Here is a 17,180-nt window from a genome sequence, read left to right as displayed (position 1 = left end):
GGAGTGTGATCATCAAAATATAGTAGTGCGGATAACATTTTCCTTTGTTAACGGTTCAGATCATTTAAATTTAACAATTGAGTTAAAAAAAGTGTCTATAAAGCGGGGAATGAGGACTTCCGTTATTAATTTGAAAGATGCTAAAAGGTTAGTGGTTGTTAACAACTAATTTTTGGGGCCCGCTTGTGTCACACACATGTAATCTGATCCGTTGATTTGACTCATGGCCTCATATCAGGCAAAATGCCGTTAAGATTACTTTGATCGGATGATCATATTCTCTTGATATGTCAAGGTAAGTTTAGGGTTCTGCCAAAAAATAAAATCAACTGTTGATTTTTGATGAATGGGATGACTGTCCGGCAAGGGAGCAAGAGTGTGTGCATTGGATCATGATGTTTTACAAGATCAACCGTCTAGATTGATTGAACAGATCATCTCATCTCATCTCTGTGAAAATACCCTATAAAATGAACGTAGTGCATCATCTCAGTGTCATGTGGTGGGCCCAGATCAAGCTTCCCAAGTTAATGGTTTTTCATAAAGTGGTTTGCAATTCTTTTTATGACAAATATCCGAAAATGTTTCATGGGTATCTTAATAAAATTCACCATATTTGGACTCTTTGAACTTTGAAGATTTGACTTTTATTGAAATTTTTTATAATGGACAATAGAAAATTGTACATGTAGGCCCATCCATTTCGATGATCCCAGCCGTTCATGTTTTATCATTCAACAAAGGCAGCTATGGAACAAAATCTCCAACATTGGATGATTCTAAGAAGGGTAAAAATGCAACGATCCACATTCAAGCACCCCCCAGTGGGTTGCAACAACTACGGTTTGGATAAATCCAAGAAGTCGGCACTACTTTTTGCCTATGAATATTTGCATTTCTTAGGCTGTTTGGAAGTATGGAAAACTTATTTTTGATTTTCTTGTCAAAATTGAAAATTTTCTATCGGCAAAATTGCTAGACGTAAAATAGGTGCAAAATAATTTTGAACCACTTTTACTGTTAAAAATAGAAATAAATTTTTTTTTATACCCATTAGACATCTCAAGAAACTGAGCTCTTTTTTTTAAGGAATTTTGCAAACATGCTACACACTGGATTATTTTTCCATGAAAATTTTTGGTTTGAGTTTGTGACCACTGATTGTGAGCCCTCCAACAGACTATTGAAGGCTGGGGGCACACAATCAGTTGTCACAATCTCAAACGAACTGGACAATAGTAATTGCTTAATTTTAGGGAGAGGTATCATCATTATAAATTCAAGGCCCTCTAAACATAACTTTTTTGCTGTGGCCTGAGTTATTTTTTCACAGGTAATCAAAAAACAGAAAAACAGGAAATTCTAGGAAACGTTTTCATTTCCAAACATTTGTCAAGAAATTCTTGCAATATTTGGACCAAAAGTTAAGGGATTTCATTTTCCACATTTTTTATATATTTTGGACCCAAACATGAATTGAGTGCGAAACAAATTTTCTTGCAATCGAATAATATGAGGAATATCTCAATACTTTTTTTAGTCTAAGTGGGCATTAAGTTTTAAAAGTCATCTAATAGTCATTTTTACTGTCTAATCTTCATTGATGATAAATGCTTAGGCCCTATTTGTTTTGAATTTGAGAATCGATTTTGAGTCCAAAACTGATTACTGGACTTAAAATTGAGCCTAATTTTTTATCCAATAATCAATTTTGGAGTCAAATTTTTCTGACTTCTTTATAACCTGAGTATCAACCTAACATGAGTTCTACTGAGGTAGCTCCAATAGCCTAAATGATGGGCCTTAGGTAACCTATTTTTTTCATGGTATTATAGGAATCATAACTTACCATGCTGACTGCGACTTTGTTTCCATATAGCCACCTACATAATTGGTGAATTAAAATTCTTTCAGATAGAGCCTTGATTGGCTTGCTTTTGCCGAGTTCCTTGTTTTTTGTTATGGACTTCGTACTCTACAATTTTATATCCAATCCATAAACCAAATTTTAGTTCATTCATTTCCTTATTCTTTTTCAGAACATTGTCTCTTGTACAAAACTTCACCTTAAATCACAAATTTATCTGCAGGGTTTTACTAATGATTAAAATGGATATGATATCAGTACAACCATGCGTTAATAATTTCACAAACACAACTAAATGTCGCTTCTCTTTTCTTTATAATTATTGGTTTGTAAGAGCTTTTTAGGAACTGTAACAAACCTTGAAAGCTCCTTAAATAGTAAAAGACAAGATATGTTAGTGCAATTATCAAAACATGGTTGTGATGATGTCATTTCCCGTCTTTGATTTCGTATTTCATAGTTCCGTTCACTCTCTGATTTTCATTTTCATTTTCATTTTCTAATTTTTTTCTAATGTGGAACTCAAAGATAGTAGTATAAGAAAGGCATTATCTCCTGCCATTGAATTGTCCATGTAGTTGCTCATTCTAAGTCCGGATTTTCTACTTCCAGTTTTATGTTTGTATTGAAACAACATGTTACTTTTCTGATCATTTATTTTGTAAACTCTCAGGTCTCATGATTTAAACATGTAATTTCAATAGTCACCGGGATTTCCTCATATTGTACTTTTCCAACCCTCTTTGGTGAAAGCTGGGGAGGGGAGGGCAAATATCATTCTCTTTATTTTTATTGGTGTTGTTTTGCTTAAAATATTAATTTTTTGACGGTACAGTGGATTTTCTGAATTTGGGTTTGGAGGTATGTATAGTTTTAGGTGCCTCTTAAATTTGTGTATCTGGATTGATCAAAAACAAATTTAGTAAGAGGAACATTGAGTTGAAGCCTATTTAAAGAGTCATGCTAATCTTTTATTTCTGGTTTCATCGATGAGAACAATATCCTGCATATTAAAGTTCCATAACAATTTGTTTGATAACCATGCAATTATCTAGGGATTGAGTTTTTTTAATCAAGTTCTCTTTCTTCACGAAGTTAAAGTTTAAATCTTGTTTAATCTAAATTTCCACGTTGTTCGTTGTTTGGATTTTTTCCAAATAGGTAGGACTTACACAATTTGACAATGATCAGGTATGTATGGTTATGTTGCCGAGTGAGAAAAAGAGCTTTATGAGCTGCTAATGAATGCAGGCTGCATACACTGCCATTTGTGCCATTGGAGGCAATCATGATTACTATACGTCTCTCTATATAGAGGCACACTTAAAGTTCATACACTGATGTGAACCATACCACATTTTTGTAGAATAAAATATAATCTATGTACTTGGATGATCTACAATAATATTCAAGAAAGTTCACTAACTAATATAGATGATCAATGATCACCTTTGAAACAAAATGAAAGAATATATGGCATTTTCATAAACAATCAAGATATAAGCATTACAAATTGCAACTTATCATTTATGTTGATATAAAAAACAAACAACATATGATTATGTTTCTTATGTAGTTGCACGTGCATTTTTACTAGTTGTTAAAAAATGCAAACATTTGCTGAAATTGTGAATCAAGGTAGAGTCTGAAATTTGTGAAAAGAGGGTTGTCAGTTATGTCAAAGCATGAAAGAAGACTACAATACCCTTCCTCCCTTTTGACCACTCGTTTTACCAATAATAAATTGATGTTTATTTAATGATAAAATCCACTCCAAACATAAGAGTTGGCACACGAAATACAAGTGAAGCTCCTCTTTGGTGGATGGAATACACTTGGAATCGATAATTGTGCTTGCACCAAATAATAATGCACATTTTAAGTCGCATTTTACTTCGTTGCAAGTACTGAGATTGATGCTGAGGGTACATCTATGTGGCTCATCTGATTTGCTGACACCTGTCCATATAAAACAAGCACTAATTAAAATCACCCAAGAGACATTTTTCTCATTTGGCAAGCATAGATAGATGGACGAACCCATTTGGGTGAAAGTGGGGTCCATCATTTCATCCTACGATATAGGTTTGAACTTGATGAAGATTCATCTAAGGATAGCAGTGGTTGTATTTCGGATGGGATCCGCCTATACATGGTCACGATCCGACCAATTTCAGATTGCTTTTTGGATCATACCTTTTGAGTCTAGATCATGATCCATTTTAAATTGGACTGTCCATCCGTGAGTGCTGGTCCTACTTAGGGTTTATGGTTAGGAGAGGGAAGAAACTTCTAGAGTAAGAGGAGAGTACTCATCAATATGTGAAAATGAAATATTACTTGTAGTTGGGCGATGATAAATCCGCACTTAAAATGAAATATTACTTCTAGTTGGGCGATGATAAATTCGCACCCCCTTTAGTATAACTCACCCGCCTCTAAAGGAGTTGGGCAAGACTTTTAACCCTTTTAAATGTGAATGATACTTCATCCTTCAAGTACCCATTAAAGTGTAAGATAAAAGAAGCGATTCTTTCCACCATTTTCGCATACCTATTTGGATAAGAACCACTATTAATACACTTATGATCACTTTTGCAATCGAAACCACTAAATTGTAGTTCTGATGTCTACATAATGGTTCCGATTGTATACATACTGATTATGAGTACCTAAACCACTATTAATACACTTATGATCACTTTTGGAACCACTGAAATACTATTATAATGTATGAACCCCTATTTACACTCTTGGAAACATAATTTACACTCTTAGAACCACTATTTAATCAATCGAAACTACTAAATTGTGGTTCCGAGGTCTACATAATAGTTCCGATTGTATATATACTGATTATGAGTACCTAAACCACTATTAATACACTCATGATCACTTTTGCAACCAGTGAAATACTATTTTAATGTATGAACCCATATTTGTACACTTGGAACCATAATTTACACTCTTGGAACCACTATTTAATCAATCGAAACCACTAAATTGTAGTTCAGATGTCTACATAATGGTTCTGATTGTATACATACCGATTATGAGTATATAAATCACTATCAATACACTCATGATCACTTTTACAATGTATGAACCCCCATTTACACTTTTGGAACCATAATTTACACTCTTGGAACCACTATTTAATCAATCGAAACCACTAAATTGTGGTTTCGAGGTCTACATAATTGTTTCAACTGTATAAATGGGCTGTTCTAAGTGTTTAAATAAAGTATTCTATCTTTGATAATGTTTATAACCATTAAACCATTTAGAACCATTGAACCATTGAATCATTGAGAGAGAGAGAGAGGTCAAAACATACATGTAACCAAACAAAGACACCACTGTAAATAGGATGAAAATAAACCAAATAACAAAAAACATAAAAACATGAAAAGAACATGTAAAACATAAGAAAGTAGAGGAGAATGGACCTACCGGAGCACCAAAAGCAAACTAAAGATAACCAATGGAGTTTTTTTTTTTTTTAAATGGCAATGGCAATAGAGTATCTAATGTATGGCAATGATAAGCTTCAATGGAGTTTCATGGAGTTTCTCACGTTTGAGATGGCTTGGGAAAGAAGAAGATAAAAGGTGAAAAGGGTAGGTGAAAAATGCATGGGGATTAGAGCTAAAAGGTGGAGAGAAAAGGAAGGAGGGTATTCTTGTCCTAAGAGCTCTCTAAAAGTACCTAACAACCCCTCTTTTACAATATCTCAAAATCCACCCTTGATGACAATTTCACCGAATGTTTGCATTTTTTTAACAATTTTCCCTTTTTTTTATTTCCACAATTTGGAGGGAAATGATAAATTTTAGAGATGTGCTGCTGATATTTGCACTACCATGTTCTGACAATCAGACAAAGTCATCATGTCTTTTCCTTTTTAATCTGCATACAGCTTCATGGGAATTGTAATAGCTTTTTTTTTTTTCCAGAAAGCACCTTCTTAATATATTGAATAAGAAAAAGGGGGACATAAACCATGCCTCAACAGAGAGAAGGGGACAGACCCTAATTACTTAGATCTAACAAGAGCAGATCCTACCCACACTCCACCTTATAGCTTTGCGGACCGAATATTGGGAAGACCCAAAGCATCGCAGCGAGCGGCTCCTCGAGCTTTGCAAGGCATTTCTGACCAAGAGCCAAATAAGGAAAAATCTTTGGAAGCACAAGCAGCGTTCGCCAACGCATCGGCAACTGAATTGCCTTCTCTGAACTGATGAAGGACATCCGGACGCATATAATCAATATGAGCAAGGATTTCCTTCCAAAAGTAGGTGATCGACCACGGGCACGAGTCTTTCTTGCGGGTAAAATCCACAAGAACCTTGCTATCAGATTCGATGATGAGGTTACGTACCTTGAAAGCCAAACATAAACGGAGCCCATCTAGTAAAGCTCTAGCTTCGGCAACCATGTTCGAAGTTGAACCATAGTAGGAGGAGAATGCGAAAATCACTGAAGCCTTCTCATCCCTAAGAACCCCACCCCCTCCAGCCTCACCCGGATTTCCTTTGGCAGCCCCGTCAATGTTTAACTTCAAGAAGCCTTTTTCTGGCCTTTTCCACCAAACCCAAGAGTCTTTTTGGGGCTTTGGGGCCAGATTCTGGATTTTCAACAGATCTAGCGCTAGAATTTCCTCCATATTCGGAGCTCGAGGAATCTCTATAGAAGCGCTCAATATTCTTAAATTCTCTACTATCTTAGACTGAACCCAGCGGATTGAGTTAAAACGCCCTTCCATCCTCCTAGCACACCTTTCTTTCCAAATTTCCCATGCAATAAAGAGAGGGGTGCTGCCCATGAGAATTCCAGCTAAGGATTTCTTTTTCTTTCCCCATTCATACCAAACCTTCATCCTGCTTTTAAGAGGCTGTAAAGGAATGAGCTCTATCCCCCATATTCTGGCAAAAACAGACCAAATCGCTTTAGCAAGCTCACCATAAACGAATAGGTGATCCGACGATTCTTCTTTACTTCGGAGGCAGCAAACACACTTGGAAGCCAACTGAATTCCTCGATCCTTGATACGAACATCAACTGGCAGTGCGTTTTGAAAAACCTTCCATCCAAAGCATGTGATCCTTGCCAGAATTGAATCCCACAACCCTGCAGACCAGGCCACCTTCTCCGATTTTATACGGCATTCTTCCCAAGCCGTTTTAATGGTAAAAAGGCCGGAGTCAGTTCTGCTCCATATCAATAGGTCAGCACTGCCTGAAATGGGAAGCTTTAAATTCGCAAAAACAACTTCCCACTGATTTGGGAGATGTCTCAGAATAATTTCTAGGTTCCATCCTCTTTCTGGGCATTGAAGAGATGCTATGCTAGCATTGATATTTATATCAGCATGATCATCGACGAAATCAACCAATGGTCTTCTTCCTAGCCAAAGGTCAGTCCAAAATCCAATTGAACCCTTCCCAACGACCCATCTAGCATGCTCCTTCCAGATTTCCCTCACTTCCAAGATTTCTTTCCATAGTCTAGAGCTACTGGCATTACTTTCCACCATATTGAGATGTTGACCACGACCATAACAGGATATTAGAAACTCACTGCAAAGAGAATTCCTAAGATGAAGCTTGTGTAGGGTCTTCATACGAAAGGCCTTGTTGAGATCCACCATAGATTTAGACCCCAGCCCTCCTTCGTCCTTAGGTTTGCAAATCCGCTTCCACCCCACCCAATGAGTTTTAAGTCCAAATTCGGAGCTTCCCCACCAAAAATTAGCTATTAGACTCTCTATTCTCTGAATTACCCTCTTTGGGGGACTTAGGGCCGAAAGGGTATAAATTGGAATACTTCCCAGAACATGATTTATTAGAACAAGTTTCCCTCCTGAAGTTAAGAATTTTCCCTTCCACCCTTCTATCTTACGCCTCACTTTCTCAACCATCAAGTCGAAATAGGAAATTTTCATCCTACCCGAGAACAATGGTACCCCAAGATACTGAATTGGGAAGGATTTGAGTGGAAAACCTGTATTGACTTTGATTATATTCTTTCTGCTTGACGACATTTTCTCGTCAACTGAGAAACAACTCTTACCTTTGTTAATTTGTTGCCCAGAAGCCTTCTCGTATCTCCCAAGAAACCTCATAATCTGACTTATACTACTCTTGCACCCATTAGAGAAAATGACTATATCGTCGGCATAAAGACAGTGAGTAATCGGAATACAGGATCGTCCTCTCATGAAATAGGAAGCTTTTCCTACTTGGAATAGCCTAGTGATCCCTCTGCTTAGAACTTCCTCGGCTAAAATAAAGAGGCATGGAGAAAGAGGGTCCCCTTGTCTCAGACCTCTTGTCGATTTGAAGTACCCATAAGGTTCACCGTTGCAAACCACTGAAAACCACACCCCTTCGGTAGCTTCCTTTATGAGGTTCCTCCATCTTTCTGAAAAGCCAAATCTGGATAAAACGACTTGGAGGAAGCCCCAGTTTAATCGATCATATGCTTTGGCCATATCGATTTTGAGCATGACATTTCCACCTCTGACTTTTCTTCCCAGGCCAGCCATCATCTCTTGGGCAATGACTATGTTGTCAGTTATACATCTGCCTTTCACAAAAGCTCCTTGCTCAGGAGAAATAAGATTAGGCAAGGCTTTTGCAAGTCTTGTTACAATAATTTTAGCAAAGACTTTATAGCAAAAGTTACACAAGCTAATAGGCCTAAAATCAGAGAAGTCCTTGGGCTGTTCAACTTTGGGAATAAGAGAAATGAAGGTAGAAGAATATTTTCTTGAGAGTTTACCTCCTTTGAAGAATGTAACGGTCGCTGCAACCAGATCCTCCTTAATAATGCCCCAACATGAAATATAGAACGCCCTATCGAAGCCATCTGGACCCGGGGCACTTTCCGAAGGGCTATCCCAGATAGCATCTTTGACCTCATCTTCGGATGGGATGGCGACAAGGGCAATATTATCCTCAACCGAAACCAAGTTGGGAATTACCTCCAACAGTTCAACATCTTCTTCCACCCCTTCTTCTGTAAGAGATTTTTGGAAAAATTCAGCGGCCAGATTCCTTATAACTTTTGGGTCTTCTACCCAAGTGGATCCTTGCTTAATCTTCTTGATCAACCCATACTTCCTTTGGTTTTGAAGAGAGGCGTGAAAAAACTTTGAGTTTTTGTCCCCCTCCTTTAGCCACTTTTCTCTGGATTTTTGTCTTAAGAAAATCTCCTCCCGTAGAATAGCTTCATTCAACTTATTATTGGCAGCTTCAAGAAGATCAGCATTGGGTTGGCTAGGATCAGATAGGTGAACGGCTTCCGCTTGAATGACTTCATCCTCCTCTATCTTCACATTCTGAAAAACATTTCCAAAAGTTACAAGGTTCCACGCTTTCAGACAATGTTTTGTGGTCTTGAGTTTATTTGCAAAAGCTTCAAGAGGGTTGCCAAACACAGGGAGCTTCCAGGCATCCAAGACAACCTGCTGAAACTGGTTGTGTCTACTCCACATACTTTGAAACTTGAAAGGTTTTATTGATGGAGCCTGAGAAGATTCAAAACTCAGAAGGAGAGGACAATGGTCCGAGCAAGAGCGGGAGAGATGAGTGACTTTGGTAGAAAGAAAATCACCCATCCAGATCGAGTTTACTAAGACTCGATCCAATCTCGCCCGAACACTTGAGATACCACTTTGATTATTGCACCACGTAAATCTGCTGCCAACAAACCCCACGTCAATCAAACCTGCCCCATCCACGGCATCCTGGAAGTCAGATGTAGAAGAGCTACTGGGGGGAATCCTTCCAAGCTTTTCTGTCACACTCAGAACAGCGTTGAAGTCTCCCCCTACTAGCCAAGCTTTATGAAAATCCTTACTACAGTCGCAGAGATACTTCCATAGATTCCTTCTTTCTATCAACGAACAGCTTGCATATACGAAGGTCAAGAAAGCTTCCTTTCCAGACATCGAATGACGAGCCTCAACAGTTAGAGCTTGAGAGGAAGAAGAGATAAACTCTAGTTGAAGGGAGTTATTCCATAGAAGCCAGATCCTAGATTTTCCATCTAGGTTAGTCATATGATTGCTTAGATTCAACATCAAAGCCACTTCACTGATTTCAGACTCACTTATCATAGGTTCCAATAGAACTATAAAGTTAGGATTGTACATTTTTCTAATACTGTTCAGCCTCATTCGAGTGGTCCTGCATCTCACCCCTCTAATATTCCATATTATCCCATTCATCAAGAAGATTGGAAACCCAAAACTTTCTCTGACCGGGTATTAATACCAGTTGATTTTTTCCCCTTGCCTTTAGCTTTAGCAGTAGTTTTCTTAGGGACAATTTCAAGGTCACCAATTAAATTGCCAGCAGCACCTTTGTCCAACAACAAGGAATTGCTGAGATTCTCTTCTCTGCCCTTATCTGAGAACATTTGGGAGTTGGCCTCCAACAGGGCAACCCTCCGAGGTAAGACATTTCCACTATTTTTTCCTTCTAGCGACTGCACTGAATTGGTCCTTTGATCATGAACTGGCCTGGGGTAGTTGATTTCTACTTGGCCAAAAGATACCACTTTTTGTCGGGGACTTTTAGATTTCAATTTCCTTGCAGATAGTGAACTCTTATCTGAGATATGGACTTCCACCAGAGAGGCAACATTATGGGGAGGAGAGGCCAGTAGACCTTCAAACACTAGAGGAGGAACCGAGGTGACCTTCTCCAATGCTCGGCTAGGTGGACTAATGCCACCCTCAATCGAAACTCTGTGCAGCAACAAGGAGCCCGAAAGATCAGCTAGATCCACAGAATCTACTTGGACATCTAGCAGAGATGAAATCGGATCCAAGACTAAGTCCGTTAATGTCTCAGATTCAATATTTGGATCAACACCCGAAATGGCTAAAAGCTGGGGTGAGTCTTCGATTGCATCAACAGGTATTAATTCAACAAGGCTTGCAGCCGGCTGTGCGACGATGGGAGATAATGGAGGGACCTGTGCAAGATCGGAATTGGAAACCGAAGAAGCATCCTTAGATCGCTCCATCATACCTCTTTCCTTGTTGGAGATAATGAAGGACAGATGGTCAGCCATCAATTCAAGCTGCATTTCCTCTTCCTCTCTTTCAGTTAGGGAGACGACGGACAATTGAGAGCAATCATCATCTGAAGCTGGAGGCTGCAGAGGAACCAAACCTGGAAGTCTTTCTGGAACCGGGCCCGAACTCCTTCTTTTGCCTTTAGGAAAAGCAGCATCGACCCAAACTTTGGTCGCTTGGGAGGGAGCCTTCACTGAAAGCCCTTCCCCCAATGATCTGTCGATCCCGGTTTCAATGGATGATTCTGGCTTCCCGTCATCCAGGCCCTCACCAATGGACCCTCCATGCTGTTTTCCATGAACCAAAAGAGTTTTGGCTTTGCAGTCAGCCCCAAGGTGACCAAACTTACCACATGAAAAACAATATTTTGGTAATTTTTCGAAAATCACCTTTTGCCATTTTCCTTTGCCCCCTGGCATACTTAACCACACCCTCTCATGAAATTTTTCTCTAATATCCACCTCGATACAGTGCCTTGCAACCTCGGTTCTAGTACCTTGAATGGTCGGAGCGTCGATCTTCAGCACCCGCCCCACCAGACTTCCAACAGAGAAGAGATAGTCTTCATTGAAGTAGAAAAGAGGGAGGCCGGGAAGAGTGATCCACACCGCCGCAATAGGAGGTTCTAGACCAGGGACAAAATCAGGGGACCATCTTAGGAACCGGAAGAGGAAACCCTAAACTTTAAAATTATCCTCCAACCAAACAGCTAAGAAATCCCTCTCATTACCAAATCGAATGAGAAGGTGTCTTTTATCCAAAACAGTAATCATGGGATCTTCGGCAAGGTGAAGCTTCAACTTCAGAGCTTCTTTCACCACATATAAAGAAGGCCTTCCATAGGAACATTTAGCAACCAAGGCCAGTCTGAATGGTTCTGCTCCTTGTTGAATCTCATTTTCTGTGAGGAAGAGAGCAGGCTCACCTGAAGCAGTCTTGGATGGAGCTTTGACACCCAGAGAAATTTTGGGGAGAAACAGATTTTTGGAAGCCGCAGAAGCATAGTTCCTTACCGCAAGGGTAGCCACTTTGGCCACCGGAGGCGGTGGAACCCTGTAGGTGGCTCCGGCGAGTCTGGGAAGTGACGGAAACTCATCAGAGTTTAGCGGATCAGAAGGAGAACCAACATTAGGGACTTTGCGAGGAGCCGGCTCCTCGCTGTTCGTCATCTCCCTCTTAAAACCCTAAAAACCCTAACCCTAACATGGGATTAATAATAAAAAAACAAGGTGAGTTCGTGTGATTATCAAAACATAGTGTGAATATCATTAGCCTAAATTAAAGGTCGTCAAAACATGGTGGTGGAAATATCATTAGCCTAAATTAAAGGTCGCTGCAAATAAAACTTGTATTTTGGTGGTCCAAGTCACGTGCAGGGGTCCATGTCACTTTTTTTTTTTCATGCGTAATCATGGTTATTGTGGCTGTTGATGTGGTGGGTCTTCAAAACAGAGGGTTAACGCTTTTTGACGTGAAATAATCACCCTAATAGGGGGCGCATAATGTTAAGAGGGCGAAAAAATCATCACCCTGTTTAATTATTTTCAAGTGATTTCTCCTATCCAGAGGTGCAACTCGGGTCGGGTTCAACCCGAAAAAGCCGGGTCAGGTCGGGTTCGGGGTTCCCCAACCTGTGTTGAGTTCGGGTCGGTTTTGGTTGAGGGTTTGGGCAACACGACCCGAGTTCAACCCCGCATTTTTTATGAATTTTTTATTTTGTAAGCTTAAAAATTCAGGTTGGATTGGGTTGAACTTGGGTCATAAGAGTTCTTTATCAGAATCAGACGAGTATTTTTATTTCGAAAGGACCCGGGTTCTCCCCCGTCGCGTCGATCAATTGGAGGGCTGACCTAACCTAGTGACAGTGTGTCGGGTTCGGGTTGGAAAAAAAGTTCCCCAGGTCGGGTTCAGGTTGGAAAAAAATGTTCCTCAGGTCGGGCCGAACCTTGTCCGGTTGAAAATTGGGTCGGGTTGGGTTCGGATTGGAAAAAGGGTTCATCGGGTAGGGTCGGCCTAGTTGCACCCCCTCCTTTGTCAGCTCCTCTCATAGTTTGGGGCCATGAATATTCCATAGAATAATTTTTCAAGAAAAAACAATTTCGTGAAAATATTTTCACGCTCGCCTAATATTCCCTTGATTGTTACCGCACAAACGCGCTCGGATGGATGTAAGTATAACACTGGTTGTTTGTTGTGCAAATATCAAATCTCACCGAACTCAACTCTTCTCCTCCACTCCACATCCCCAAATCCCTCGAAAGGTAAATTGCAGAAACGCATTCATATGGTTTATTTATTTGAGAATTGCAATTTGGGTCTACATTCTAACTCACCCTTAGTAGGAATTGCAATTTGCAAAAAAAAACTGAGCTTTTGAAGCGAAATCGAGGAAGAGAAATTCGTCTGACCTATTAAAGCTTCCGGGAGTTAAAAAGCGGTAAGATTTGAAGCGATTCTTTGCTTCTTCTTTTCGCTTCTTTTTCGTTCTCTCTCTCTCTCTCTCTATCTCTCGCTCATATTTTTTCTCTCTCTCGCTCTGTTTTTCGATGTATTTCTCGCAATCTCTCTCTCTCTCTCTAGAGTCTGAATTATGGGATTGAGCCTTTGATCGCTGCAAAAACTCGCTCTCTTTTGTTTCTCCCCTCCCTCCTCTTTCTCTCTCCTCTTCTCTCTCGACTTTTTTTTTTCCTTTCTCTTTTTCTATTAGTTTTTTCCTATGTTTTGGTAATGCAAAATATTTATCAAAATCAATCATTGTTGAGCTGGTGTATCACCGTCCAATCTTGATCCAATGGTAGACAGGATTCAGTTGATATGGGTGTCAACACTTATGAATAGGGGAGTGATATTTTCGCCCCTTTTACTGCATTTGTAACAACAATTTTTTCACTACAAGGGAGTGGCCTTGGATGGAAGGGGGAGAGAAATAATAAGCGAGATTTGATTAAAAAAGGAAAAAAAATCTCTGTTTTTTTTTTGAATATGAATATTGACTGAAATCTAAAAATTCTCAAAATTGCAATTTGGGTCTACATTCTAACTCACCCTTAGTAGGAAATTTTGGCCTGTTTCAGGAAATTTTGTAGAAAAGCATCCAGTTGAGTGGAAAATGATGCCAAAATGTTCGATATCGGGGAAGGAGGTTCAGGTTTTCAAAAGCTTAAATGGGATTAGACAGCTCACAGAAATGGGACGGTTCAAGGTGAAAATCCTCATCTCTTTTTTAATGCTTAACAAGATTCCACCGAGCATAATTGAGAGGGATATAGATATAGTCTTGCTAGACTGGGTCAGTAAGCGATCATATTGACAATCGAAATATAGTCGAAAGAAAAATTATCTATGGGGCTTCTTCCTATACCTATCAATTCCATTGGACCCAGAAATGATAGATACATTGGACGAATCTTTTTGGTCTTCCAATATCAATAGGTTGATTGTTTTGCTCTGTATCTTCCCAAGTACTCTGGGTTCTGGTAAAAGTTATGGAGCGCAACACCACAAAAATGGATTGCATTTGACTAGAGTGGAGGGTGTGTTGTGGTAGTTTATCTCAGGAGGGAATGCTTGGCCTCAAGAAGAGGCGGGAGCGATGGGATGGTTACTTTGTTCAGGAATGCTGGTGGCTTCCCGTGTTGGTTTGCTCTTGGCCGAAGTGGCAAGTGCTGCACTTGGCCAAGAGTGGCAAGTGTCATCCTGCAAGTGTTGTGGCATGTCGTTCGGGGGGAGACGATAGTGCGCAAGATGACCGTTTCGGAAGACCGCTCCAAAAAGAAGCTCAGGTGCAGCTATGGAGGAATCTTCCTGTTGCTTGAGAGGAAAAATCAAGTTTGGTCGCTCTACGCTTATGGTGTTTGTTGGCGTCACTAAAAGTCATCACTGGCATTTGTGGGGATCGCAGGAAAACCTCCGCGAAGTTTGATGGAGTCAGAGAAAACCATAGAAGTGGAAGATTACTCCAGGAGATTGATAAAGTAGTGATTGACGGAGCTTGGGGCAGTGTGGCATGACGAGGCAAGCATGCCAGGAAGGGTCAAGTTGTTGAAGTGCCAGTGGCGGCTGTTTTCAAGATTGTTAGGTCATTGCTATTGTGGAACTGAGTTTTGCAGAGTGCTCAATGTCGATAAGGGGTTCAACGTTATGAGGTGGGGGAGTGTCACGGGGATGCGGTATTAAAAATGGAATTTCATTTTTTCACTCGTTTCACTGCGTCTTCAAAAGTATGTCCTACGGAGACGTTTGAGGGGCACTCCAGTTTGAGGGGGTTGGTTCGCTAATTTCTTTAAGGAGTTGGCCTTGTGACATGCTAACTCCCCTTAGGCCGAGCAGGCTGTAGGTTGGAACTTTGGTGGCTTGCTGAATAGTTGTATGAGGACTTGCTTGTGCATGTGAGGCACAACGGGAAATCAACTTGCAGTTCGTAGCCGTGCTCTAAGGGAGCTTTGGGTGCGGACTAAGAGTTTTTCAGAGGGATGCTCTAGTTATTTGGTCAACGACGGGGGCCAAAGACAACGCATGTTGGGTTGGGTTCCCACATGCATTGGGCGTACGGACGGTGCGAGAGGCTACTATGATATTTTGCCTTCCACACCACTGTTCGTCTTGTGGTTAGGCCTATCTTTAGGCTTTGCTTTTCCATGAGTTCGTGCTGAGGTGGCTTCTGCCACCCACGCGAGGTGCAAACCTTGCAGATTAGTCCATGGGGGCATAGTTGCTTCTTGGATGACCATGCCATCAGGCTTGGCGGAATGGGATGTGGTGCAATGTCTCATTCCTTAGTGGGATTCAACTATCCAAATGGTCCCTCGATGCGGCATTGTGAGCACCAAAGTCTTTGGGCTTGGCGGAGCAGTGCGTGGCTGGACCTGGCCTCGCTTCAAGGCGATTGGAGTTGCCTTGTGGGACTTTGGTCTTGCAGATTGGTTCATGGTATAGGTATATGCCTTGAGCTGCTAGGTCAAATAACTTGGCGGATTGGTGCGTGGCATCGTCATGCCTCGCACTGGATAGACTTTGCACTTGGCTTAATGGCCTTGTGTTTGATGTACTCGTGATGTAGGCTGATCACGGGAGTGGGCTCAGGGTTGCGCATGGCAAGGCCAAGTTTAATAGCTTGATGAAAGGCTTAGTGGTTGTGAGCAAAGTATCAGGAGGTGCATTGCAAGATCTAAGCCTAGTAGCCCGTTGAACAGTTTGGAGATTGTGTGCACAAGTGAAGCATCAAGGGGTGTTGGGTGTGTAGGGCCTTCGGGCCTTGCACTGGTAAAGGTTGGCCTTAGCATAGGCGTATGTTGGGGTGCCACACAGGTTTGTCCGCTGCTAAAACAAAATGCCCATGATAGGTGGTATCAGAGCAGAATGATCCAAGTTAAGTATGACCTCTGATACATGTGGTATTAGAGCAAAAAGCTTTCAACCAAGTTTTGGTATTGACTGTCTATGCTCTGTATAGTTGTAGCAAGTGACATTGTTTGTGGCTATGGTCGGTACATCTCGAGTGCAAGTGGCTGTGTACAAAAGAATGGGAAACCTTTAAGAATTGTGACAAAGTCCGAAAGAGTTTGGATGTTGGCCAAGTGGTGGTATTTTGGGAAACTAAGATAGTAGTTGTCTTTGAAGCTAACACCTTGAAAATCCAGACATCAGCTAATCAGAGAACAAAATTTGTGGGGGTTCCATTTCGTACAAGTGGATGCGTAGCTTTCTTAGTGGTGTGTGTGAGACGTCATCGAGCTGTGTTGGTGCCATGTGTTGCTTTGAAAGCTCGGGAAGCAAGGTGGCAAAGAATAGCATCTTGAAGGTTTGAACCCTCCCTTATCAAAATCGCGTAGCGGAGGCGTGATGGTATGGAAAAAATTGGCCCGTCAAAGTTACAAGCATTGCTCAATGGATTTGCTTGAAGTTTGATATAGTGAAAGAGCAGCATCCGTAAGTGAATGGGTTATCATGCTCCAACAACCCACTGATGTGTGAGATCGGAAGTGGCAGATGAGAAGTTGGATGTGGTGCGTTGCAGTGTTGACTAAGCAGTTGATGGGTTAGCATATGGCCCGAGGGCTTAAAATGACAGAGGGCTGGATTGCATGCAGAGGTCTTCCTTAATAGATGAGGTGGTGAAGAAGTCAGCACTCAGCACCGAGAGCTTACAGAGTTGAATTTGCTTACTCAGCAGTGTTTAAAAACTCATTGACTCGACTTGGATCTCACCAGAGTCGACTCCCT

At 40.8% G+C, this 17,180-nt stretch overlaps 1 protein-coding gene across 11 annotated transcripts in view; it reads left to right on the top strand.

The window, feature by feature from the left end:
* Window positions 1-17,180, top strand: part of LOC143861954 (Haloacid dehalogenase-like hydrolase (HAD) superfamily protein) — a 49,644-nt gene that overhangs the window by 19,377 nt on the left and 13,087 nt on the right. For 2 of the 11 annotated variants that reach the window (XM_077372928.1, XM_077372927.1), the window contains exons 1-2: window positions 13,226-13,395; window positions 14,033-14,160. The exons of 3 other annotated variants lie outside the window; for them this stretch is intronic. In XM_077372928.1, coding sequence (XP_077229043.1) covers window positions 14,068-14,160 — 93 coding nt within the window. In that variant the 5' untranslated portion in view covers window positions 13,226-13,395; window positions 14,033-14,067. 6 more of the 11 variants (XM_077372931.1, XM_077372925.1, XM_077372921.1 and 3 more) reach the window with 6 other exon arrangements.

This window comes from Tasmannia lanceolata, unplaced genomic scaffold, assembly GCF_043159265.1.
Source record: "Tasmannia lanceolata isolate RefF3 unplaced genomic scaffold, GAP_Taslan_0.1 ptg000037l, whole genome shotgun sequence".
In the NCBI taxonomy this organism is placed as follows: domain Eukaryota; kingdom Viridiplantae; phylum Streptophyta; class Magnoliopsida; order Canellales; family Winteraceae; genus Tasmannia; species Tasmannia lanceolata.
Note: the sequence above shows the minus strand (reverse complement) of the source record. Positions and strands in the feature narration are given on the sequence as shown.